The 27,534-nt window shown below is 37.3% G+C and overlaps 1 protein-coding gene and 3 pseudogenes across 2 annotated transcripts; 2 read left to right on the plus strand and 2 right to left on the minus strand.

Annotated features, from left to right (window-relative positions):
- Positions 1-412: 412 nt before the first annotated feature.
- On the plus strand, positions 413-1,024 carry LOC147497502 (secreted RxLR effector protein 161 pseudogene; annotated as a pseudogene).
- A 2,776-nt stretch (positions 1,025-3,800) lies between these two features.
- Positions 3,801-6,228, plus strand: LOC147497503 (E3 ubiquitin-protein ligase CIP8-like; annotated as a pseudogene). Its single transcript, XR_015197125.1, has 2 exons — positions 3,801-5,110; positions 6,188-6,228. The product of XR_015197125.1 is annotated as an E3 ubiquitin-protein ligase CIP8-like (transcript).
- Positions 6,229-15,053: 8,825 nt separating this feature from the next.
- On the minus strand, positions 15,054-16,721 carry LOC147497504 (uncharacterized). The gene is made up of 5 exons (XM_086562913.1): positions 16,425-16,721; positions 15,971-16,273; positions 15,797-15,898; positions 15,410-15,694; positions 15,054-15,329 (listed from the first exon to the last, which is right to left on the minus strand). The coding sequence occupies exons 1-5, from the start codon at positions 16,719-16,721 to the stop codon at positions 15,054-15,056; spliced, it is 1,263 nt and encodes a 420-aa protein (XP_086419039.1).
- Positions 16,722-19,261: 2,540 nt separating this feature from the next.
- Positions 19,262-22,921, minus strand: LOC147497505 (uncharacterized; annotated as a pseudogene).
- Between the last annotated feature and the right edge of the window lie 4,613 nt (positions 22,922-27,534).

Consider the following 27,534-nt stretch of genomic DNA (forward strand, 5'->3'; position numbering starts at 1 on the left):
CATGTGACGAGAATAACTTCTATTAGAATGTTAATTGCCTTTGCTTCTTTACATAATCTTGTAATTCACCAAATGGATGTTAAAACAACATTCTTAAATGGTGACTTAGAAGAGGAGATTTATATGGATCAGCCTAAAAACTTTGTGATCAAAGGCCTAGACCAAAAAGTTTGTAGACTAAAAGAAATCTCTTTATGGTCTAAAACAAGCTCCCAAAAAAGTGGCATGAGAAATTTGATTATGTGATGACTTCTAATGGTTATATTATTAATGGGGCGATAAATGCATATATTGCAAGTTTGAGAAACAAATTGGTGTTATTATTTGGCTATATGTGGATGATATGTTAATCATCGGTACCAACTTAGAAGTAGTCAATAAGACTAAGCTTTTCTTAGAAAAGCACTTTGACATGAAATATTTGGGTGTTGTTGATGTTATTCTTGGTATAAAAATCATTAATAGGTCAGATGGTATTACTTTGACCCAATCTCATTATATGAAGAATGTGCTTAGAAAGTTTAATCAAGTTGACTGTATACCTGCTAAAACACCACATGACTCTAGTAAACACTTGAGAAAGAATACTGGACCTGGTGTATCTCCTTTAGAATATTCTAGAGTAATAGGCAGTCTTATGTATCTTATGAACTGTACTAGACTAGATATTGCTTTCGGGGTAGGCAGACTAAGCAGATACACTATTAATCCCAGCTCTGAGCATTGGGAAGCTCTTATTAGAGTTTTGAGGTATCTGAAATGTACTTTAGATTTTGGTGTTTATTATGGCAGATATCCAGTTGTACTAGAGGGGTATAGCGATGCTAACTGGATTGCTGATTCTACGGAATCAAAGTCCACAAGTGGGTATGTATTTACCTTAGCAGGAGGTGCAGTGTTTTGGAAATCTACCAAGCAAACCTGCATTGCTTGTTCCACTATGGAATCTGAGTTTATAACTTTAGATAAAGCTTGTGAGGAGGCAAAGTGGCTCAGGAACTTGTTGTTGGATATCCCTATTTGACCTAAGCTTGTTCCACCTGTTTCTATTCACTGTGATAGCCAAGCAGCTATTATGAGGGCCCAAAATAATTCCTATAATGGAAAGTCTTGACATATACATCGTAGACATAATACTGTGCGACAGATGTTACGAGATGGGATCATAGCTATTGACTTTGTGAGATCAAAAGATAACATAGCTGATCCACTAACTAAAGGCCTAGCTAGAAAGCTTGTCTTTAGTACATCGAGGGGGATGGGGTTAAAGTCTATCAAAGACTGAAGCCTATTTGTTAAAATCACCGATAACTGTCACCCAACCTTAGTGAATGGAGATCCCATAAACAAGGTTCAATAGGAAAATAAGTTATTCGAGTGATTTGCGGGGGTACTACAACCTAGAGTGAAAACTCTGTACCCATCCCTATAATGTAGTAGTACCTTCTGTATCTTCTTAAGGATGAATTTTAACTCTTAATGTTTTCTATAGTTGGGATCCAATGGGGTGTAGTGATACAGTACACTCCTGATAGAAGCACCTATATAAGTGAGGAAGTGGAGCCGCTTCCTATGGGAACTGGATAGGCTAGCCCTAGTAGCACTTATGAAACTTGGGAAGCTCATGGTCATTAAGAGCACAACCGAGGAACTATATGATGATTTTTGAAAGTTATGTGAGTTAACTGTTGACTCGATTTACACAAAAGTTGGACAGTTCAAGATTGAGTTCACTGGTCAACAAGTAAACCCGACAGACTAACACTAAGCGAAGGTTCAAGTCTTATGACACCTTCAGCCCATTCATAACTTCTAATGCACTCTAGCTTATATTATTTTCTGATTTCATACATGTGGGGGATTGTTATAAAAACCTAACATAGTTTTTATATATGTATAAATTCGGTTTTTTCGGTTTTGGGATTTTTCTCTTACGTCACATTAGAAATAGTCAAACCACGTTTTCTTCTCCACGACCCCACACATGATCTCCACACTATGTGAGAAGTGGATCTAGAGATTTTATCGTCTTACCTTTTTCTATAAAATCAGTCGAACTACACAAGAATCTTTATCTTTGGACTCCGTCATTTACTTCTGTCTGTTTTACATAAAATATGGTTTTGCTTATACTGGAGTGCATCTGGGAGTTCTTAGAATCTGCATGAGTGCTGTCTTGCGGATCCTTAGTCGTTGTATCCTAGGAGGTGTGTGCCAGAGGCCGTCAGCTTTCATACCGGCGGCAATTTCACCTTCAGGGCATTGTGTGGTCACAAGCCTTGACTGCATTGCAACTGCTTTATTATATTAGTTCTTATTAATTACTGCTGCTAGACTTCAGGTAACATAGTATTAGTTTTCCAACAATATATTGTAGTTTCTTGTCACAAATCTTTCCAATTACTCGGTATATGTACGTTTGATAATGGTATTGCTCAAATAGGTTATTACTTTTAAGTCGAATGGTTTGTGTCATATTGGAAAATAGATTCATCTTTAGAATGAGTCAAATCTTCTCAGATTTAGGTACACAGCCAATTTCTCTATTGAAGTGCAGCATTAACTTGATCAATCATCATCTTATCATGGAGTCGAATGGAGGATTTACCCTTTGCAAACATACATACAAAAAGACTAAACTTGGTAGGATCTAGATCGAGGTTGTGGTGCTTCTACTATACTCTAGACTACCAACTGTTGCATCATGGAAAAGGTCACCTGCACAGTTAAACTCTTGCACTGTGGGGAACTAGAGTGGGAGGGCATTAGGGATGTAATACAGGGTGGATCGGGACAGGTCTAGGGAATACAAATCTAGTGATTCCCGACGGGGCGGGGTGTGTTGAAGTGCCATGTCTTAATACCACCACCCGACCTATTAGGTCAACTTACAGGGCAGGTTTCGAGCAAGTCATTCGGGTCGGGTGGAAATTGTCATTTTAACCCAATTTTACAAAAAAAAAAAATAAATAAAAATAAAAACTTCCTAATTTTGCAAGTAATATCTTTTCAATTCACAACATAGAGAAAATTAATGGAATCAATCAATGAAAAATAAACAAAAATGAAAAACTATAACTTGAACCCAAAACCATATATATATTTGAAAATTTGAAACTTCTTTATCGTGATTTATCATTTGTAAATTGATTATCTTCCATAGCAAGATAAAATGAAGATAGGAGGGTCTATGGTACAAAACAATAAAATATAAACTAAAATAATTTAAAATTAATACAAAGATGAATGATTCATATTCTCCAAAATTCGAAAGTTGAATTTGAACTCTTGATATTTGCCCAATGTTCAAACTTGAACATTTGAAATTAATGCTGAACTCATAAGTTTGTGTTCATATCTCTCAAATTTTTACAAAAGTTAAAACAAAATATAAACAAAATATAAAAATATTGGAGTTAGAGTCTTGAAATGTGTGGGTCGAGTGGCTCAACGGGTTGGGTTTGAGCATAAAGCCTACACCTATAGCCCCCGACAGCATAGAAACGGGTGGGCGGACGGTCTATTTTCAGGCGGTGTGGGTTTGGGCTGCGGGTGAAGACCGGGTGCCCTACCGGGTAATGGGACAATGGTTTTTTCATACACTACTAGAGGGCATTCCTAGTAAGTATCAAAGACCATTAATACTGAGTAGTTGAGAATGCTCCCACTGACCCACGTCAGTCCCCCTTTTTTCTCTGAGACTGACACATCAGATTTTACAATAATTCGGCATAAAAAAAGAAATTTTATGCCCTTTTTTTGCCGATTTCAATTGTTCGTAACCCAAAATAGATAAAAAAAAAAAAACCCCTCTTTCCATACTCTCTTTTAATCTTTATCATCTTCTTCGATCTTCTTCAATGAACTCCTTAAACACTCCTCCGCCTTCTCTTCGAGTTCTAAATTTTACAATTTTAACCTACACATATAAAACCCCCCACAATTTTCTCCCCACTCATTATCTTCTCGTCTTTTTTTCCTTCCACACCTCAAAATAATAGTAATAAAAAGCCCCAGCCACCATGGCCGAAACTCCACCTCCCCCCCAACCCACACCATTTCCCCAATCCAATACCGATATGTTACAATACTGGTGTCACCAGTGTGAAAAACGTTTTTCCATCGAAACCGTAACCGATCTCCCCGATATAATATGCTTCGAATGTAAAAACGATTTTGTTGAATTAATTCCAGTACCACCTCCATCTCCACCTCCACCATCAACAAATCCAAACCTTCTTTCCGTGCCAATTTCTTCAAATCCTTCATTTAATTGCTGAGGCAGCCCGTGATGACGAAAACCCACCTCCCCCTCCTCCTACAGTTCCATCTGCCGATAGTCCTGATTCGGGTGATTTCCTTCGGATCGAACTAAATGGGTGGGGTACTAATAATAATAATGATGATTGATAATAAGGATGAGGAAGGTGATGAGATTGACTTTGGGAATACCGAAGGTGGGGGAGATCCATCTGAGATTGGTAATGAAAATGAAAATGAAGAAGAAGAAGAGGAGGACAATATACGTATGAGACGTCGTCGCGATCTTCTTCGACTACGGATTAGGGATTTTACCACACGGGCTACGAGTGGGCGTAATCGGATACTCGATTGGTCAGAGATCTTGATGGGATTAGAAGACCATACGATGCAGTTTCGTGTCGAGATACCTGAATGGGATGGGTATGTTGGAAATCTTGAGGATTATGTGGATGCAGCTGGATATGAACAGTTGTGCAGAACTTAGCTGAGCTTGATGGAGCTAGAAAAGGAGCTCCACCTGCGTCCAAGTCAACGGTTTCGGCGTTAAAGAATGTGGTGATTGCATTTGAGGAAGAGGGGTTGATGTGTGCTATATGTAAAGAAGGTGTGCCAGTTGGGGAGAAGGCGAAGAAAATGCCATGTGGGCATGGGTATCATGGAGATTATATTGATACTTGGTTGGGGGGTCGAGGAATACTTGCCCTATTTGTAGGTTTGAGTTGCCTACTGATGATCCTGAGTATGAAGAGCAAAGGAAGAAGAGGTCATCGAGTAGTTCTTCTACAGTTGGTGGGTCTTCGAATTCTTGAAGAAATAACTCAGTTTTCCAATTATTTGGAAATGTGTGGTAAGTTTCAGACTTTGTTATTGATTATATAAAAAAAATGTTCCTGTGGAAAATGTGGAACATTTGTTCGACTTTGAATTTCCTTTGAATGTAAATAATTTTAGTTATCTTCATCTACACCACCTCATTTTTCAGAAGGTGTAGTAGTTATAGGCTTTATAGAAAAAAAATGAAGAAGAAGTAACTCAATTAACGAACAGAGTCCTTGATGATAATGTATTTGGGCCAGGGGAATTAGATAAATGGTTTAGTAGTGAGGAAGGAGATGGGGTGAAGGATTGGTTTAAGTTTAGGAAAATTAGTTATTTTTATGAAAAAGAAAAAGGATTAGTCTATTTACTATTTGTGCCTACATGGAATTTGTGTATGGATGAGGAGGAGGAGAAGTTGGATTTAGTTGTGGATGAATATGAGTGTGGGGATTTACAAGGCATGCTTCTTATGTTCTCTGTAAGTTATTTATTTATTTAATTAATTAATTAATTATGTTCTTTAGTTTTTTATACATGGAATATAATTGGAAATGTTTGTCAATTTGGTTTTGATGCAATACATTGAAATAAGTAGGCTTGGACAAATATATTGTACAATTAATATGATGATTGAGAGAGTGAGACTACGCCTAGGATCGAGAGAGTGAGAGTATGAGTAAAACAATTGAATCCTTCACAATTAGAGGTTGTTGTTTGTTACTGCTTATATATGGTTTTTTGTGGTGTATGATGAGATAGATAGATGCTTAGACGAAGTTATGCAAAGTTTATAGTTGAAGTATGAGGGTTTATAGGCACTTTGGAGTCTGGACGATTCATACGTGATTATTTATATTCTGTAAAGTAGATAATGAGCCCTTGCTAATTACTTCAAAATTTTGGAGTAAATATTTTCTGAGATGAGATTCATTAATGGTGTCAGTATTGGCATTCTAAAAGGAAGGATTAATAGCTAAGGTCATCATGTGCACTAAGAAATAGGTACATTTATAGATTCTTAGTTTGGATAATTTACGTCTTTTGAGACTTGTAGGTGTTTTTTTTCCCCTGACACAATGCTTATATTTAATCTAAAAATACATAGTTGCATTGCAGGTTTGCCATGTAATCATATTTTCTTAGGGGAGTCACTTTGACACGCAAGTATTACAAAAGTTTCGATTCACTATACCAAAACAGGACATCCCTAACGATCGAAAACCGTTCTTGAAAATATTTGTAACGGTTTTATAAATCCACAGTTTTGGCGTTGCTAATTAGATTATTAATATTAAGTAGCGGTTTATAACCGTTACGTAATTATTTATTGTAACGGTTTCTAACCGTTACTAAAATATTTACTAACGGTTTTCTTTGCTCAACTGTATTACTCTTTAGCAACGATTTTATAAAATTAGTAACGCTTTTTGGTGTTACTCTTTTTAACATCGGTAACGGTTTTATAACATTAGTAACGTTTTTTTTTGTTACTCTTTTTAACATCAGTACGGTTTTATAAAAATAGTAACGCTTTTTTGTGTTACTCTTTTCTAACATTAGTAACGGTTTTATAAAGTTAATAACGCTTTTTTGTGTTACTCTTTTCTAACATTAGTAACGCTTTTATAAAGTTAGTAACGCTTTTTTGTGTTACTCTTTTCTAACATTAGTAATGCTTTTATAAAGTTAGTAACGCTCTTTTGTGTTACTTATTGCAAAGCTTAGTAACGGTGAAGAACCGTTACAAAACTATTTCATATGTAAAAAAAACAAAAATCCCCAAAACCACCCCCCCCCTCCCTTTTTGGGAGACTACTTAACCTGCATAAAGATGCCCCCACTTATTGGGTATTTTACAATCGTCCATAATATAAACAAGAAATCTCACAAGTACATCCAATCACATAATCTTTTATTAAAATAACATCACCAAAACGTCTTTCATAAATAAGACTTGCCACGAATGAAATACACACTGTTTTCCAAATCAATGGGACTTGTCCTTAAACTCAAGCTCTCACATCATTTGTACAAAACTAGCACCTTCATAGTTGTAAGCATCGGGGGGATGACTTTGGGATGGTATCATCGAAAAAAGTCCCTTTCATCCTATACACCAATAGAAATAAATAAAAAAGAGTCGAAAGCAAGAAAACAAATATGTATATATAGATATATACTTATATCCTATTCTTAAGTAGTAGCTCCTTATACTCAAACTATGGAATTCAGAAAACAGTATGATAGCATAATTCTTAAGTAGCGGATGTTTTGTCCTTTCCAAGACATCGGAAAGTTCAAGATTTATTTTCACCGGGTCCAACAACCAAACTCACAAAAATGTGGCAACAGGTCTCATACTCCTAACAATATGAGCAATTCAAACTCCAATAAACTGTTCCACTTGAGCAGTCTTCAAAGATCCTACTTTTGACCTTTGTTTTTGTGCCTTCCAAAAAATATTTGACGCAAGGAGGTGTTCTCTCGTCTCATATACAACCCTACGGACTCTATTAAATCCATGGGAAGAGTAAGAGAAACAGTTCTATTGATTATTACTAAAGAAGCTCATGGAGTCCAAAAAGCTATATCTTTGAAGATTACTGACCACTACTAGTGTGTATCTACGGGTATGTTCATACTATTTGCAACAATTCTTTAAGCTTATGTAAAGATCACAGATGCATATCTTCTCCCCCACCAAACAATTACTAAAAGCATAGGTACAAGTACGCACACCTAGAAGGTTTCAAGTGATGCAATCAGCTGTAACAGTGACGGTGTCGTATTCTACTGAAAACATCCCAGTCAAACAAGTAGTCATTCTATATGAACAACTTACACGGAGCACTGGAGTGGAGGAACGTACCTTGAGAGTGGAGAGAAGACGTGGAGCACTGGAGTGGAGGCGTGAGATAGTTGAAAGTGAGGAACGTTCAAGTGATAACTCATGGCTCTGTTCCACATAATTATGATGCATTATATTAGGGATCTCAAAGGCAAAAAAGTTAGAACATAAATAATTTTAGCACCAACACCTTCAAATAGAAGGAAAGAGCAGCTATCAAATACCTCCATCTATTACCTCCTTCCATTGGCCACATCTGTAATTTCAGCTCTAGTAGGCAGACCTGACTTGACAAGTGACTCCAAAACCTGTGTTGCCCAGATGACTGGAATGTGAGCAGCTCCACATATAGATATAATTTCTTCTTGAATGTCTGCTAGCCTTACCCATCCACATTCTACAGCAAGATCACCTCTGGCAATCATAATCCCCAAGGGATTAGGAGACCGCATTGCCTGCAGCAACAAAAGGGGCAATTTCTCAAATGCACTCTGGGTATACAAAACCAATGTTTCACAAGTCATGGGAATTTTAATGATCTACCTCAGCACATTGCCCTAGTTTAGGTGAGAAGCTATCAACGTGTTGCTTGAAAGCTGATGGTAATTTAGAAGAAACTTGAAGTTTATTCTCCGATTGAGCTAAATGGGAGATTATTAGGCCGTTGGATGATCTTAAGTGGGCCTAAAACAAGCCAAGTGATAATTCATTTGATTGTTGCAAATGGGGAGTTTGCTTGCTTGAACTGTTGCTTCTTTCTCCTTTATAACTGGAGCACCAGGGGGATCCTGTAGTCAAAACAAAAATGTACATTGTTTTAGAAAAAGGAACTCAACATGTGAGCGTCGGTAAACAAACTTAGAAACCCGAACTGCAAGAGTACCCAAATTCTGTTTAAGTCGTAAGAATAATGTTTAAACAATCTTATCTTTCCAGTTCATAAAAAACTAAACTAAAGCAAATTTCTTTGTAATTTAAAAACCGAGTGTCCACCAAGATGACGAGGATAAGTGGATACTAGAAATTGACAAGTAGAAATAAATAAAGAAAGAAAATAAAAGTGATTATTGTTCGGAAGTACTTACTCCGAGCATGAGAAAGTTGAATCCTTGCTTGATAGTATCCTCGTCAAGGTTAATCTCTATAAGTTTCCGCAGACGGCAAGTGTGCAATCCTTGATCTGCATCTGCATAGAGTTCCAAAGTCTTTTTGCAAATCCACTACCCTCTACTTCTCGTGCTTTGTCATGTCCAGTTTTATCCCTTGACTGCTGTAGCTCGGTTTCCAGTTCCTCTAACCGCCTCCTCAATAACTCAAGCTCCTTCTGCTGCAAAGATCTTCTCCTCCATTAAGCCTCTTCCCCATTTCAACAAACTCATCTGCCATTTTCTCGACACTCTTGTAACTTCTTCTCTAATTCAAGTTTCAGAATCTTTTCCCTTTCTTTGACCTTCGTGTTGATCTCCTCTTCACTCTCAACTGGTTTCCTCCTTTCCATCAGCTCAAGCTTATCCCTTAGTGCTGCTACTTCTTCTTCTTTCTTCATAAGCTCCTTGTGGGCTTCATTACGTTCCTTTTCCCCTGTGTCTATTCTCCATCTGTAACTTTATAATAAATTGGTCCATGGCAGCAATCCTTGAACCCAAAATCACGAAAGAACCAGCCTCTGAACCTATTTTATCCTTGTTTGGTGTATGACCACCACGAACAATGCACTTCGCTTTTGCCCCATATTCAAGAGTGGAAATAGTCTTGTGCATTTCCTTGGGATCTGGACTGGCACACAATATCATCAATATTTTTGATTTGTCGTCTTCAAAGGAGTCCTACAGACGGAAAATGAAATTAGAGGAATAATTCTTAAATGAAAGCCCTATATAATTTCATCTTGAAGGTATCCAAATACCTACACTGCAGAGAGAAATGGGAGTTACCTGCAGCAGCATAGTTAATTTGCTATCTCTGAATGGAACATGAGAATCTCCATTTGCTATGGACTCAACCACTCTCTTCAGCGCTATATTTCCTTGGTTGATCTTTGCTGTCTGTAGTTACATTAGATTAGTGTCATACTGCCAAACAAAAACATCGAAACTAACATCATCTACGCTGTTCCAGCTACAAGACTCTTATAGCAGATTATGAAGTGTACTTAATTAAGATGAAGAACAACAAACACTAGTTTACTTGAACAAAAGCACAATGAACCAAAGCTGGAGTTCAGTATCATTCAAAATCTAAAACCATGCATGGAAGAAAATAAGATCTCGTTCAGTTCAAGGCTTCATCATCAGTTATTGAATAATGCAGTTGTTGTCATTAGATGCTTGCTTCAGGACCACGAACATATAAAATTCACTAATATTAGCTCATGTATGTACCTTCATAAAATTCAATTCTGTTGTACCGTGGGTGTTAATAAATGTCAAGATTTCAGTTACATTAAATGTATGTTATAAATCAATGGTATGTATGTCTGTGAATGCATGTTATCAATCAATGGTCGAAGCCTTCGCGTTGAATATAGACACAGACTAGGTAATCGCACTTTAACTTAAGCATAGAAGTATCCTAGCTTTACGTTCCCCTCCACGGTAGTGTTGAACTTCCATGAGAATCTTTCAATAGTTATGGCGGTGAGAAACCGAGAATAGCTTGCCAAGGTCTCACACTCATAATGCCCTAATGCAGATAATTAAGGAATAATATTTGGTGGAGCCAAGGTTATGATTGTTATTTAACTCAAGAATTCTACCCTTGTCCATAAGGATATTCTCAACAGTAAAATAAATAAATAATATAATATAAAAAGAAGGTGAACAATTAAAAAGGTGATAATTTAAAGGTTAAACTATACTCATTTACTGTTGCTATAATAAACCTTCAAGGTCTTCATTATGAACTGTAATGTCTTCGGAAGCCATCTCAAGAACATGGAAACCAAATTTCAACCTAAAAGAAATCGAGAATCATCAATACCAGAATATTGAGTAATAAAGACAATAAACGGATGAAGAGTACACGAATAGGACCCGTATTAGATAAGGAAACTAGAGATGGTAGGAGTTCTTGCCGAGATTTACCCCTTCCTTTCGACTATCCGCGACTATAGAAATGAGTCCCAGAATGATTAAAATATATAAACTATAAGCAAAATTACCTCAAAGAATAAGAGCATAGTTTGACTCTTCAATGCCCATTCTTCACAAGGAATGGCCATTTCAGATATTAAACTAAGAGCAGCATTGGCAAAGTCTCTTCAGAATATTGAGTTCCACCTGTACTAATCAGCGGCAAAGGACAAAACACGAACACTATGGATGTCAAAAGTTCATGTACAATTCGGTTTTACAGAATATATATACGATGAAATCAGTCAAACAGGAAAGAGCGCACAAAAACAAATGATGAATATATTTATATCATTTCTAAGGATGAAAGCAAATTACTCTCCTCTTTCTTTCTCATGATCTGTAAGCCAACAATTGAATTAGATTTTTGTTTGAGTGTTAGAAGGAAAGTGATTAATGTAATTGCAGATAATGGGTCCATAGGCAGCCTATGATGTCGCTCGCTTTAAAAGTTTATAGACGGATCCAAGTAACACAGGAATTTATTTTCATTTCAATTTTATAAAATCCATTTATTAACATGGAAATGAATAAAACCATTCAATCTCCTCAGAGCACAATGTACAAGGAAATAAAATGTATGTGAACTTAATAAAGCACAAAGACGCCCTAAATCTTATAATTCCCATCAAACCTAACTAAATCGGATCAATATCACCTACCACCACTGCACCTACAAAATGGCTTAAAAATAAGCCAAGCTAGCTAGCTAGATTATTATCAATATCCAAAGAAGGACTGCATTAACAGCTTTTCATACCATACCACTATAAAAAACTCAACAAAATTCACTCACATCACTTGAGACTCAGTGCGGTCTGCGATCGCGTGAAAGCATATCATCTCCCGGTTCACTTAACTAACGAGCATGCTTATCTCATGACCGGTAGGCGGCGTCTAATAGGAGCTGGAAGACCTTCCGAATCGGCAAATCTGCAACTAACAGATTACCCTATGTCCAAGTATCCTCAAAGCATCCTTCATATGCTGATTTGGCAAGATAAGATTAAAACATCAGATTCTTGACAATAATAATCATGATCACCCGGTAATCTTATTTTTATGAAGTTTGTCAAGAACCATAATAGATCTGTTAAAGTACAATATTCATCAAGAGAAGTGTAAGAGATAGTCTTGTGTATTTATGAAAGATACAAGAAGGCCATTTCTTGCCGGCCAAATTCTCTTGATATTATAAACCTATGTTACTATGACATCCATATTCTAAAAATAATCCGTTAATGGAAATACGTGTGCACGATATGTGTCGAACCACGACATGCAAACATATTCTATGTGATATACTCATATACCTCAATTTTTGGTATTTAGCCATGTCGGACACTTTGTATCCGTGTTGGATAGGGACACAATCCTTGTCAATGTAACTTAAGTGTAAATGCTTAACCACTATAGGACATTTTTGTGGATCGACAATAACAAAGTTATACAAGTTTTTAACAGATGCCTATAGGAAGTAGAGAAGTAGAGCCACCACCGTCCTCCGAGCAAGATATTTGATCATCAAAAGCGGTGAAGTCAACTCCCTCGATAACAACGATGCAACTTCGTGGTAAGACCAACTTGATCGATGATCCCTCATGAGAAGAAACTTTCCCCAAAAACTCAAAATGGCGGAGAAGAAGTATTGTTGGAGAGTAGCTGAAAAATGTCATGTATTAGTTACAACATCGGGAACCGAAACAAGCCATGTCGGTCATAAACAAAGCTCACTTGCTTCAAATACCTCTCACCTGCTTTGAAAGCATGTGCTAGCGCCCGAAAACCTTTTTCTCGGAGGATCCCATTATATCATAACAGCTATACTCAACTACGCGTGCGGACCCAAGGCGAGCAACATATCTTACAACTGTCCTTTTCCCACACCCTATAAGAGAACGAAAAATCAGAACTGCCCAGTGCAATTATTTTCCAAGTAATGCAAACATATCTTCTTCTATATATGGTAAACGAATCAAGTAAAAGGCGGTACCCACACAGATGACCCACAGACACACCAATCAACAAACCAATAGCAAAAAATAACAGATCAAGTATCTTTTTTTTTTTTTATCGGTATAGGTGTATATCTATATATAACTATAATATCAAAAATGTAGGATGAGATATCCCACGAAAATAAAAGAATGGGAAACTAGAAAATAAGAAAAATAGAATGATTACCAACAAGATACTGCAAGTATAAAAATTACAAGTTTTTTTATAGTGCAACCTTTCAAAGGTTGTATAGCACTATGGAACTAATATAACAATTCCTACCACTTTTGATCAATTTCAATGGAACTAATGCGCTAGTTTTAACAAATTTACAAAAAATTCTGCAATTGTTCTTAATCCTTAAATGTTACAGAAACTATGAAGTTGGTTCTACCAAAATTGGCTAAAATGCCCATCAAACATGCACAAGCATACTAGAGATTTCAAGTTCCAATTTACATAACCTAGTCCCTAATGAAAAAGTAATAAAATAAAATGTCTTTGTGAATTCTAATTGTATGGCCGCTATTCTGGTGAAAACTAGAGAATCCACTTGAAGTATTGTGGGTCTAACAACCAAAAGCTTCCACAAACAAACCACCAAAAAATAAAATGTTAGACAAAAGGAAACAAATAATTACTACCCCGAAAAGAATCTTTTCATCAAAAGACTTTAAGATAGAATTTCACGCTTTCAAAATTTGAAATATTGCACCCGCCACAACAACTATTCCTCGCCACAACAACAACAATTCCTCGTGGGATATTGCCACAACAAATATATTGCACCTTTCCTGCCACAACAACTATTCGAGTAGATATGGAGTGGGGACGACTGGTTTGTCCAGAGCTCCTTGAGAAAATGGAGGTGGATTGTGCGGTCTGCATCTTTCGCCACTAAGATCATGAGAAGGATGACCCGGTCGCGATTGCATCGACTAGGGATCTGTCAAAAGGTGCTGCGAACACACATTTGTCCAGAGCCAATGTCCTAAAAGTCTAAAACCTGAGGTTCTTCCCCGAGGCTGAATTCGGGATTCATTCTCTAATATTAAACATCGGAAAGTATAACTCACGGTGAAAACAAATTCTCAGTAGTGACCGAAGTTCCCGAGGAATTTGACCATAGAGTTGATTTTTACGGCAGTCTCTACAATATAATAGCATGGTTAGATTGGTTCGAAACATTACACACATGTATGTTAATGTAATAAAATAGGAAAAACTGGAGGTTCCTTACATCTCCATAACACTTCTCAGATTTCCAAACTCTGCTTGGGATGTAACCATCAATCTGTTTCTTGCTAAGAATTCTAGTGGATAAACATACACGCTTTTTCATCTCTGCCTTCAAAGAAATCTGTCAAACAAAGCTTAAACTCGAGAATTGAGTAGAAAAAAATGATAAAAATAAGCATAAACATGAATTGGAAAATAAACCCGGTGCGATCGATAAAATCTGATCCTTTGATCTCGCTTACGGATCGACTCGCCCTCTGGCTCCACTTCTTCCTTCTTCTCTTTATAAGCGTTTGCGAAAAACAGTCCAAGGCTCCACCATCCTCCCTCCTCCTTTATCCGGGCTTGGGACCGCAAAGTTAAAACCAATTATATTGATTTGCACAGGTGGAGTTAAAAATGGGTTAGTACTTTCTTCAACCTGCTAAGCAAACAAGCATACATATCTTTGCAATCAAATTTAATAAATAGATATAGTACGAACATATTAAAGTCAATACTCATCCATACCAAAAAAGACCATAAGTTTGTCAAGTCACTATGACATCCATATTAAATAAAAAACAAACGACATTCAAAACATAAAGTAACCAAACCATACTGAAAAATTCCAAGTTCAGAAAGTTTGCATCCTTGACTCGAGCCAAATTAAAGGACCTCCTGCACTAAAGCCATCCAAAATCTAACTCCATCTTGGGGCCCATCGTAAAACAAGAGCATCACCAACCAAGACTTCCTCTATGTAGACCTTTTTTTCACTGCGAGAAACTTTTTCGCCATTGCAATCTCCAGCTTGTCTCTGTCATGACATACCCCTTAGCAACCACTACACCATCCCTATCTAATAAAGATACATTTGGTGAAGAACCAAGCGTCCCAGAAGGAGGATTCAAATTTGCAAACATATTCATCAAGTTTTGTTGAGTCGAGTGACGAATAGAACTGGAACCGACTTCAGTTTCTGGTGTTGTTTGGTTGCACGGTGGTTGAGCAGTCGGTGTTCCATTGCTTTTGACAGCCTTAAGTACATCCTGACACAATTTATAGTAACAATTAGTTATACATAATGATATTGTATGCAATAAAGCACAAGTGCAAACTGCAAACTCACCTTTAACACGCCCATGACATTAACTAAGGAAGACTTCATCTCATTCATTTCCCCCTTCAACTCAGAATTGGATGAAGAGTTTGCTTGCTGCAATAATGCCTTGGCAATACCTGTACGTTGCAATTGCTTCTTAGACTTGTTGGAGCTGATTCCACGAGTTCTACTCCCTTTGTCGGGCCCAAAGACTTCAGACAACTCATCATTATCGAAGTCTACTTCCATTACACTGCCCTCACCACCCGCGCTTGCTTCTTTTCTTCTTTTATGAGAAGCCTCCACTTGTTCCTACAATATTAACCACCGATATGAGTAATACAATATGCAACATAGTCTATATACAATACCAACACACAGGTAAGTTCAAGCTTCAATGTTATTAAAACTTACATAATGGGTCCGAGCACTCGCTAATATAGTTCCATCACGACGCTCATGTCCTTTTTTCCAACTATCTACCCGTCCATGTTTTCTGCTAGGATCTTCTTTATCCTACAAAAAAAATCCTTAATAGTTGTTAGCATAACGTGATAAGAAATCGTTAGTGCAAGAATAGACACCTACCATTTTATCCAGTTTATGGGCATATGTGTCCCGCCCATTAGTATGTCGATATATATTCTTTTTGGCATTCTCTGCATTCTTTGCGTTTCTAGCTCTCACTTCAGCGGTACTCTCATTTCTAACAAACACAGCCCAATGATTTGGGTCCTTACCATCTGGGCATGCTGCAATAGCTTCTTCCACGCTCCCGCACTTACGCAAAATTTCTTTCCGCAGGGCATACTTTGCTGATCTGAACTTTTGGGGAAAGTCCTTTTCAACTTCTCGGCGTGCTATTGGGGGAACATTAGGCTCAAATTCTTCCTACATGAACAAAGTGACTTTTGTTTATTTTATATTAAGTAAATTTCCATACATAGGGCTGGACAACATGTAGATATAGGACTTGAAAAACATACTAATATTCAAGAATAATGGATGCTATCATCGAAATTAAAGTACATGTAAATCTTACCATTAATTTATTCCAGACATTATCCTTGAAGCTTCCATCTATTTTCCTCCAATCCTTGTAATGAATTGGAATCTGAGATCGAACATAAATACCAACCTGGGTATTCCATTTGGCATGGTTAGGACCCACAAATGCGGCGCCATCCTCATCGAACTCTATAGGTAACTTGGTAATCATTGGTGAGTTTCCGAAAGGCTGAGATGTGTGTGAGAGTCCTGAAGTTGAATTATGAAATGGAAAGTGGGACTTGAACTTCGATGGCTGGGAAGCAATAGATTGAGATTGACCTAGTGCCATTATTAAATAGCCTACTATATGACAAAAAAATGTTAGAACAAATAGGTAAAATTAGGATACCACAAAAAAATGACAAAGTTCAAAAGTATACATTTATAGAGACTATTCTTGATTAAAAAAAAAGAAAAAAACAACTCAAACACACCTTTCACCCAACTGCACAGACAAACTTAAAAATAGAAAGAGTTTATATATTTAAAACTAGAAAATGAGAAGTTTGCATGCAACTAAAAATCTCACAATATGAGAGTGCAACTATTACAATCAGGTTAGACTTTCCATCAACGGCTGCAAATTAGGTTGGTCCTCAAGAATAGATTGGAAGTCAGTTGGTGCATCTAGTTCATCAACTCGACTTGTCAATCGCCTAGGCGAATTTATGACTACCCACCAGTTAGGATTTCTCAAATCCTCCGAGTAAAACACCTGACTAGCCTCAGAAGCAAGAATCACCGGCTCATCAAAGTATTGATCAACACTCTTTAGCCTATTGAGATTAACCATCACTAAATTAGAATCTGGACAAAGTTTACAACCATTGGTCTTGTCCTCCACCCTCACCCAATTACAGTAAAAGACAACATGCTGGAAAGTCGTATAGTCCAACTCTATTATCTGTTCGATAACCCCATACCACTTAGTCGATGAATCAATAGGATTTTTGTCTTTCCTACTCGACGTAAACTGTAGTGATTGCTTTCATGCAAACACCACTATCTTGTGTGGAAACTGTTTCGTCATGCGACCTAGTAGAGAACACAAAACCATTAACACGGTACTTTTTATATGTTTTAGCTTTGAACAATGGTCCTTGGACAAATCGCCATAAGTCACAATCATGTCTTTTGCAACCAACAACTGTGAAGTAAAAAAAATGACAATTAGAAAGATAAAATTAAAATACTAATTGTAATATCCTACTAAACTAAATTATATATAAAACAATACCTTGTCATATAACCACACAATAAACTCCGGTCTGTATCTCCACTTCGTCTTTGCTACCCCTTTTCTTAAGCGTCGCGGTTGCTTGCAAGGCACGATATTCACTACAATTTGTTTATACAGTTTGACACGACTATTTATTACGACTTTTTAGACTAGTAAATGTTTGAGTCAAATCTATCAAAAACAATCAAACCTGTAATGTTCATCAAGCTTTTCGATGTCGAAATCGAAAAAGAACCCACCTGGATTTGTATCCATTGTTCCTTGCCTAGGATCACAGTTTTACCCTCAAGTATAGGCCCCTCATCACTATACTCTCCATCTTCATCTAGAAATGCCTCACGAGTAGCTTTGTGATTTCCATCCCGAGAATTTGGCATGTACTCCATAGCATACCTAACAGACTCAGAAACAATATAGGACTCCGCAATGGAGCCTTCAACATAACGTTTATTATTGCTCGGAATATTTTTACACTCCTTCATTGCCCTATTAAAATAAACAAAACCAAAATTGTACTTTGTAGTTTAAAATAATAATAATTGCCACTAAATAAAAATAAAAGTAAAGGCATTTTACATACCGCTTCAAATGGATACATCCACCTAGGATACACAAGTCCACAAATCAGCCCTTCATCAGCCAAATGCACCAAGAGGTGGATGCTGATATCAAAGAAAGCGGTTGGAAAATACTTTTCCAATACACACAATGCCTCTGCAACCATGTATTTGGCATCTTGGATTTCCTTTCGGATTAAGACTTTCGAACATAGAAGATTAAAAAATAAGCTAATCTGATGAATAGCTCTACGCAAATCGCGGTGTTTTGGAAAAGCATGCTGAAGCAAAACTGGAAGCAAGTAACACATAATCACGTGATAGTCATGTGATTTCATTATAAGCAAACCAGGAGGACTCAAAGTGACAATGTTTTTTAAGTTCGATGAAAAACCTGTAGGAAGCTTCAAATTCTTCAAGATTGTGCAGAACTCAAGCTTCTCATCTTTATTCAAAACAAATGGGGCCTTTGGTTTAACAGATCTCCCTGTGATTGGGTCTGTTTGCATCCATTGACCACTATGAATCCCCATTTTCTTCAAATCCTCTTGTGCCTGAACTGTATCCTTTGTTTTGTCTTTCTTGTCAAGAATCCCATTTATTATGTGTTCTGCCACGTTCTTCTCATCGTGCATCACGTCAATAACATGTCGAATTTTATGCTTCGGCCAATATTCCAGTTCAAAGAGAATAGACCTCTTATACCATGCTTCAGTAACTTCATAATCTTCATCATCTTCATCATCTCCAATAGCAACCACATCCACATCATCTATACTCCGTTTGGTACCTTTTAATACTTTCCCGTGTACATAATGGACCGCGACTTAACATTTTCTCAATTACTTCTCCCTTTAACCTTGGCGGAGGAGGGTTTAACTCTTTTGTCTTAACTCCTAAGTACTTGCCTTGCCTAAATGGGTGATCAGATTTAAGAAACATCCGTAATTTGTATAAACGATCTTCCTTGCGTTTGAAGATGCATAGACGGAGTTTCATCACCACAAATAGGGCAGGCTTTGTAACCATGTGTTACAATGTACTGATAAATTGCCATATCTGTAAATCATGAATGCCCCACATCAACATAGCCCTCAAAGTAAAATGCTCCTGTTTGTGCATGTCATAAGTCGCCACCCCTTCTTTCCATAACTGTTGTAACTCATCAACTAGTGGTCTAAGGAATACATCGATGTTTTGACTCGGTGCCTTCGGCCCAGGTATTAACAACGACATCATATGGAACTCAGATTTCATGCACAAAGACGGTGGCAGATTATAAGGCACCACGAAAACAGGCCAACAACTATAACCAGTGGATTGAACACCACGTGGATTGAATCCATCAGTTGCAATTCCAAGCCAAACATTACGCCCTTCCTTAGCAAAATCTGGCCAATCATCTTTACATGTCTTCCACTGAAGCGAGTCGATTGGATGCCTCATATAATTCCAAGAAGGTGTCGCTCTACTAGTGCCACGTCATTTCACGTGCTATCCATGATATAGTGTACAACCTTTTAAGTCTAGGAATCAAAGGGAAATGTCTCAATACTTTTCTCGCCTCTTTTGTTTCTTTCTTTCCAGATTTCCCCTCCTTTACTTTGTACCTAGGCGTTTCACATTGAGGACACACTATCAAATCAGCTTCAGTCTTATAATATAGCATACAATTATTTTCACATGCATCTATGCACTCAGCTTTCATTCCCAGATCTTTCAACATTGCCTTCATTGCAGGATACTTAGAAGGCAAAGTGTTTCCATCTGGCAACCACGTTTTCAACAAAGACAAAAGCGCGGTCACACTATTTCCCGACCAATTATACTGCTTCTTCAAGTTATGGAGGTCCACAGCTGCTGAAAGGGTTGTGACAGGAGCCTCACATGAGGGGTATAATTTTTCTTCTGCTTTTTTCTTATATTCATTGTACCTCTTACCCAAATCAGGTTCTAGAACAATAGGTGGTTCAACATCTTCAAACGACTTCCATCGCCTCCACTCAAATCACCCACTAATTCTTCATGCATGCCATAAGCAACATCAACAAAATTCCCTATCCCTAGTCCTTTCTCACTATTTTCTTCTTCAACTCGGTTTACCATTCGATCCTTATATGGGTTCTCACCATGTAAAACCCATACCGCGATATGTTGATTCTATACCGTTATGAATCAAATGTTTTCTAACTATATCATATGCAAACCTTTTCCTATTTCGACATTTGTTACATGGGCAAGGACACGTGGTCGACGTTTCGTCTTTGCCACTAGCGAATAGAATAAAATCGGAAACCCCCTGCCTATACACACTCCCAAGTCTGTCATTTTCATTCATCCAATCTTTTGGAATCGGTTGAGACATTCTGCAAGTAGCACATCAAGTAAACACAAGGAACAAGTGATAGGGTCAATGTCATTTCCTACTAGCCTGGCTTTTAGCACTATCTGTTTATGAAAATTTGATGCATAACGTTCTATAAATATTGAACTATCTCGGTAAACAAGCTAAACGGTGCCTACATTTTAACATTGAAGGCATTATAACATATAAGCACAAAATGCAAGACAAAATAAAAGACTTCTCATTCCCCAACATGCATTAACTCTACTCAAGATAATTGCCCGAAATTCAGTCTTAAAAAATATAAATATATGCTATCGGTTTGCACATATATACAAACTCATGTAGTTCATTGTAGATTTTATTCCAAAGGCTCGACCAATAGGATCGCGACTGTCAAATCACTTCGATACAAGTTTGAAAATTTTGAACTTGCTTCAAATATGAATCTGAATTTCAAAAAGAGATACTTTGTGTACTAGTTCAGATTTTATCTTTTAAAACCCACAGTTACCAGAAACAAGACATGGGTTATTCTTTGTTTAAATATTCAACCCATTCCAGCATGAACTCTAGAAAACCCTATCCACGCTATCAAACTAAAAAAAAAAAGGAGTTAGATACTACTAACAATCAGTGACGGAGCCAGGATTTTGTTCCAGGGTGAGCCAATGAATGCTACAACCATGAGACGATAACTTGTAGGAAAGTAGAAACACAATTCATAGACACACAGCTACTAGTTATCTCAGTTTAGAGTCGGATGGTGTGCATCATGATTAGCTAGTTCGATCTACGTAGAGACCACATCTATTAGACGAACAAGAATACAAAAATAATATGAAAAAATGCCAAAAAATTAGAGAGCTCGCTGGTTCTACTATCTCTCCGTCAGATCTTTGTTTTCTGTTTTTCAAAGAAATTATTTTGTTTTGAAAGTTCTTTCTAATTTTGCATTTCGATCTCTTCTTATGATAAACTCAATTAACCCCGAAATTAAAGGTGTGTCTATGACCACTGAAAGATCCAACCATTAGTTAAATTTCTCAATTTCCAAAGATCCAAAGGTCACATTTCTCAATTTCGAAGGCAACCTCTTTTTAATCAAGTTATCGCCATTATTTCAAAAATTTGAGAGAGATGAATAAGATGGAAATAATAAATACAGAGATGTTAATGAGAGTTCCACCAAAATAAAACGAAAATACTTATATAACCCACCACTTTGTTTGTTGATTCTCCACTCTCATTAATATTTCCACAAATCCAATCTTTTTTCTTTCTTTTATTCAGTTGTCACTCCATAGAAAAAGAGAGAGATTGATTGAAAAAAATATTTCTAAAACATGCCTACTGGTTTTCTGGATTTCAATGTAAGGTTTGATTGAGTTTAGGGAGTTTGAATTAAAGAAATGGAATTAGATTAGATTAGAGAAGCATTTGGGTTCATTTTTAATTCACTACCAAATTACTCCCTCAAACACAATATACGCCATTAAATTTTTTGCTGAAAATGAAAATTATCTTATCTATAAGTGAGGGAAGTTATGGAGGGGTGAAACTGGGTTTGTTTTTCAAATCACTGCTTTTTCGGGGCTGAATATATGGAAAGTAGTACTCCAAACAAAGTAAATAAGTAAAGTTAGGCCTTCTTTGTCTGCGCATTACCCTACTTCCTTAATCCAAATAGCCATAGGAGAAGCTGAGCTAGCTAACCTAAGTCCGTAGCTAAAGTTCTCAAACAAGAGTTCCATTCCCTTACTCATTATTGCGGCAAAATCCGTTACTAGTAGTTCCGGTTAGCCCACTTGCCCGAAAGCACACTCTCAACTTGTAGATGCGCCACACACCCCACGAGAATAGAAAAACAACGCGGACCACGAACACCAGCACGCATGAAAACAGCCCTTTTGAAAGCATACCCAAGGAGCGGGCATCCATCCAATCTTCACTTATAGACATCAAATGGCCTTATTTCCGTTCGTTAACTACTTCTAACGAGCAAGTTAGTAGCCTACCTCGGGCCGGATGTTGGGACAAACAAAGAATAACCGTGCTTATCCTTCTAATAAAGAAACTAAACCTTACCTAAGAAACCGATTCACCCACTACTACTAGTATAGAAGAAGATCTATTAACACGCACGGCTACCTATATAACAAGTTGCCTCTGACCTCTGTCTCACGACCGCAAATAGAACACACGTAGCTTCATGCCCCGACTGACTGAACTACTACTGCCTTTAGCTGCCTAGCTACTAATAACTTGGCACCCGTCCCGCCAATATAGTAGAAAAGAGTATAAGTAGGATTCCACTCGGGGGCACACTTGTTAGCTACAGTTCCCATCTGTCTTGTAAAGAACTTCGAATCGCCCGCGATTCTGGGGACTAGCTCCCCGGCGTAGCAACTACTGATTACTCTTGCTCCCCGAGCTTCAAAATCCTTACTTCGGGGGATTAAGGTAAATAAGTAGCTACTTACTTGTATTAGAGTAGGACAAGGCCTTTATCCTTCCTATTTCATATCATACTTGGGAACTACTATCTCTAAGTCCGAATAGCGGCCTTGGTTTAACTCCTAGCTTCGAACGCTGCCAACTCCTTACTTAGATTTCGGGGGTTAAGGTAGTTTACTTGGCGGTGATAAGTCGTAGCGAAACCTAAGATTATATGACTGATTAGATTACTAGTTTGTTTAACCGAGGTTCCCCGCCTAAGTCCCATATCTTAAAGACTATAACTTCAACAACAAGCTGCCTTTTACTTGGCTTCAAGTCCCATAAGAGAAGGAAGAATAGCTGGAAGCTAGAGAGTAGCTGCCTAGCTACAAACTCAAAAGCCCGGATTTGGCTATTAGTCCCTATTATATTCTTATTCTAAAGTACCATTAGAGCTCCTTTTCCGACAACGGATCGGAGATCTTACTTTCTCAAGTCATACGTCTTTTGTTCACCAACAAGTTTTCGCTCTACTTATTATTACTTACTAGCCCTTCACTTCAACTCATACTACTTTACTTCCAAATTATTCCCAAATCAAAGCTACTTGCTTATAAGAGCAAGGTCGTGTGGTGGCTTGTTAAAAGCATGGAAAGGTATCCGAAAGCCGCGATAACATGCTATGAGATAGGCCCTCTCACCTAATACCCGCTACTAATACTAAGGATTGAAAGTAGAACAATCGGCTATAGGGCGTAACTCCGGATCCACAAATAGCAGCGGGCAAGCACCTTTAACAAGCAAGTAGCTAGCTTCCACCTTACTTAACAAAGAAGGCGCGAAAGCCTTCGCCTATAGCTTCTACTTCTACTTAGCAGCCCAAATAAAGTACTCCTTTAACACACAAGTACGCTCACGCTAAAAAGTAAGTAAACAACCTGATCTGCTCCTTTGCCCGTTCTTCGCATCTCGTTCTCCCTTTAGGTGGCATGAAAGCTTTGGAACAAAGAGCTAGACCGCCTTGCTCTTAAAAGCAGCAAGTAAGTAAACCACCTTCTCATGTCTCCGGACCTTCTATGAACGGGCTTTAAACTATAGCAAATAGCCCATTGGTTGAGCTTTGCTCTATCTTCGGCTTAATCGTTCCTATGCACCTCTTTCGAGCAGAAAGCCTAACGCGAGCAAATAAACCGTTAGCCCGATCCACTTGTTGCCCGCTTGCTTTCGCACCTCGCTTTACGATCTACTTAGTTAGCATCCCAAATCAGCGCCCTCTTCCTTTAACAGGGCTAGTACACAAGCTACTAAAGCTAGTAAGCTAGTATACTAGCATTTGCCCGATTGCTTTAACGGAGGCTTTACCTCCCGGTTCCCACCTGTCTGTCCAAAACTATGGAACTCATCCGAAAAGTCGATTTGCTAGATCGAGCGTGAACTCGATAATAGGGGTATAAAAGTTCACCACCTAGAATCGATCCATGACCGCTAAACTAAAGGAGTCCTTTACCAAGTAAGCTACGCAAACCGTTAACCGCCTTTTTGTCCACACCGTATCTTTCTTGGGTCTGATATTTAAACCGTATGAAGTTGAGTTTGGGTTTGGGTTTGTCATCAAAACGGATGGTGTATTCATTATATTGACTGCGTGTGTGTGTTTGCTAGCATGAATATTAATCTAACAATCCACAAACCAGGAAAAATATAAATCATAACATAACTAAAATAAGTAATTACTAATTACATATAGAAGAGCAAAATCAAACCACAAAAATCAAATTTTTTATGAATAAAACAAGTAATAAAAATCGCACCTTTGGTTATAATCTGTAGCCAACCAACACCCAAGTTAATTTCAGTTGTGATATCACCTAGTAGTAGAGTGAAAAATTGAAAAAGAGATGAGATGATGAAACATACAAAATCGAGAAAGAAGAAGGCGCCAAAAGTAACCTTACCTAATAGCGGCGGCAATGGCGACCGGTGCTGACTCCCAAAACTTGTTGAAGGATGAACTTGTTGAACGAGAGAAAGATGAAAATAGGGCTGTTCATTAGTAATCTTAAATAGGGGAAAAGAGCGCGAGAATTTTGGCCTTTCCCTATCACCGAAATTTCTTTCCTCTCACCGAAAATTTTAATTTAGAAATTTTAAATTCTAATTTTTAGCTATTATTTTTAATGTTATATTTAATATTTACGATTTATTTACGCTTTTTGGTCCAAACAAACAATTTTAAAACGTAACAAATTAATTCTCATATTTGGCAAAATTAAAGTAACACTTTATATATAATTGTAACGCTTATAAAACGTTAGGAACCTAGTTACACTTAAAAACTGTTACTAAGCAAAAAACTGGAGCGTTACTAATATCCTGTTTTGGTGTAGTGATTACTACAGGATGCAAAGAATGCTATGGTTCCATTTGTCCAAGCCCAAATTAAACCATCACAGATCTCCAAGTCGTCGTCTTCTTCATCCTTGACACAACCATATGTTGTACCAACCTCCTTTAAGAATCCGTCTCCTGGTAGACTTGGTGGTAATGGTGTCACACGTCGCCATTCTTCAGCTATTTCACTGATGTCGGGTTCGGGTTCCCATTCATCATTGTTTCCAGGGTAGTGCACACCTGTTCTTTTTGTTTTTATTTACAACTTTTCGGAGACTACAAACTCTGGCTCCAACATAGAGGATTCTGCATAAACTATATCAATGAACCAATCATCTAATATAATCGACTTACCTAGGTCCATTTTGCAAATAAAAGGGTCGAGCTCTGTTGTTATGTTATCCCGCCCATTAAGTAAATTTGAAGGTGGTCTCAGGAAGAAACTACAGTCATCACTTGAAGCACAAATCCATTTTCTGATTAAGAAGTGTTGCACACTATCTGAGGAGCGATTGACTTGATTCAGGTAAATGTTTTAGCATGACATTAGTATTTGGCAACTTATACGTTGCATTCTCAAATTGGACTATGGAACCACTATTGAGTATTGTAATGTTTTAGTATGACATTAGTATCTAGCAACATAAGGGTAGTAACTCAAAAACAAATGAGTGACCAAAGAAAATAGTAGAGACAATGATGAAAGCGAGTCTACCACTCCAGGGAGGACTAAGAAAGATGTTGGTGAGTGTTCGAACTTATTTTCAACAAACATGATGTCTCCACCATCGTAAGCGATGGTTTACGAGCAACACAGACCACCTGATCACGTCTCTAGGTAGCTTCAAATATATCCCTTCTTTCTTTCTTTCTTTCTTTGAAGTGTGTTATGTTACTAATAAGAGTTCGTTCATTTGAAATAGAATAGTAAATCTTCCAGGTGTGGAAATTAAAGAAAACCAAGTGTGCGTCAAAATGTTAGCTGCACCTATCAATCCTTCTGATATCAACATAATCCAAAGTCAGTATTTTTATTTTTATTTTTTTATTGAGTTGCCAAATAGGTCATACATAAACATGCTTAGGCGTGAAATACCGTTCATGAGAATTTTACCAAATTGCCAACACACGGTCTCGTCGACCCACTATATATATATTGTGTACTTACTAATTGTAACAATAATAACAATAGCAAATTTCCTATTGTAATCAGATCGAATTTTTTCTCTTTCCTCTTCTTTCTTTTGTCACGAAAAACCAGGAAATCGATCATTATAAATACCATTATCTACGCCATTGCTCTATAGGAAAACAAGAAAATCGACCACTCTCCTTAATAAGGGTGCAGGGGTGAGTTTGATCCTTTTTCGCATGCAAGCATATAAATATGTTACCGAATGCAGATTGCTTATGCTTATAAGTGTTAGAAATACAAATACATTTTGGTTCTTATTGTTGCATAATTAAATTTTCTGTTTCTTTTGTGTTTTGTTTAGGTGAGTAATAGATTCCACGAGGATGTTGAAAGAATCACAGGAATGCACAACATGTAAGAAACCATTGTTTGGAAGCTCAAGTGTTAGAGCTGTAACTAAAGAGGTCGATTGACTACTTCATAGCCAATGCCAAGCACTCATGTCAATGATAAAAGAATATCATACTTCACATATAAGATACCCACTAATTTGTTAGAAGCTTTAGCGTTTGTCTCTGTCAAGGTTTACTTTTTGTAATTATGTTTTATCTTTCAATATATTACATTGTAAGGAGATACCCCATTGTAATTATTATTTTTTAAGTACTCATGGTTTTGGGTAATGTATGATTGGGTTTATCGATATATATACATAAAGATTGACAAACATGTCAGATTTAGATGTGTTAATCTTCTGCTTTGCTTATTTGCTTTGCTTATGTTGTTAGTATATAGGGTTAACGAATATTACCCTCCACTAGATGAGCCAATTAGGATTTCCCCACACTAGATGGGAAATTAGGGTCTCCTCTCCAAATACACACAAAAAAAACACGGTCAACCCAAGTTAATTTTTTTTTGTGTGACTCTTTTAATCATTAGAAATAATTCGGTTTTCGTGTTTTAAAAAAAAATCATTTGCTCTAAATGATATAA

Source organism: Coptis chinensis, chromosome 5 (assembly GCF_015680905.1).
Source record: "Coptis chinensis isolate HL-2020 chromosome 5, ASM1568090v1, whole genome shotgun sequence".
In the NCBI taxonomy this organism is placed as follows: Eukaryota; Viridiplantae; Streptophyta; class Magnoliopsida; order Ranunculales; family Ranunculaceae; genus Coptis; species Coptis chinensis.

Excerpts from the sequence above, each read along its gene's own strand:
- LOC147497504 (XM_086562913.1), bottom strand. The coding sequence starts at position 16,721 with ATGGCACTAGGTCAATCTCAATCTATTGCTTCCCAGCCATCGAAGTTC. Across the intron at positions 15,899-15,970 it reads CCCATAAACTGGATAAAATG|GATAAAGAAGATCCTAGCAG; the intron begins GTAGGTGTCTAT and ends TTTTTTTTGTAG. Across the intron at positions 15,695-15,796 it reads CGAGTGCTCGGACCCATTAT|GAACAAGTGGAGGCTTCTCA; the intron begins GTAAGTTTTAAT and ends TTAATATTGTAG.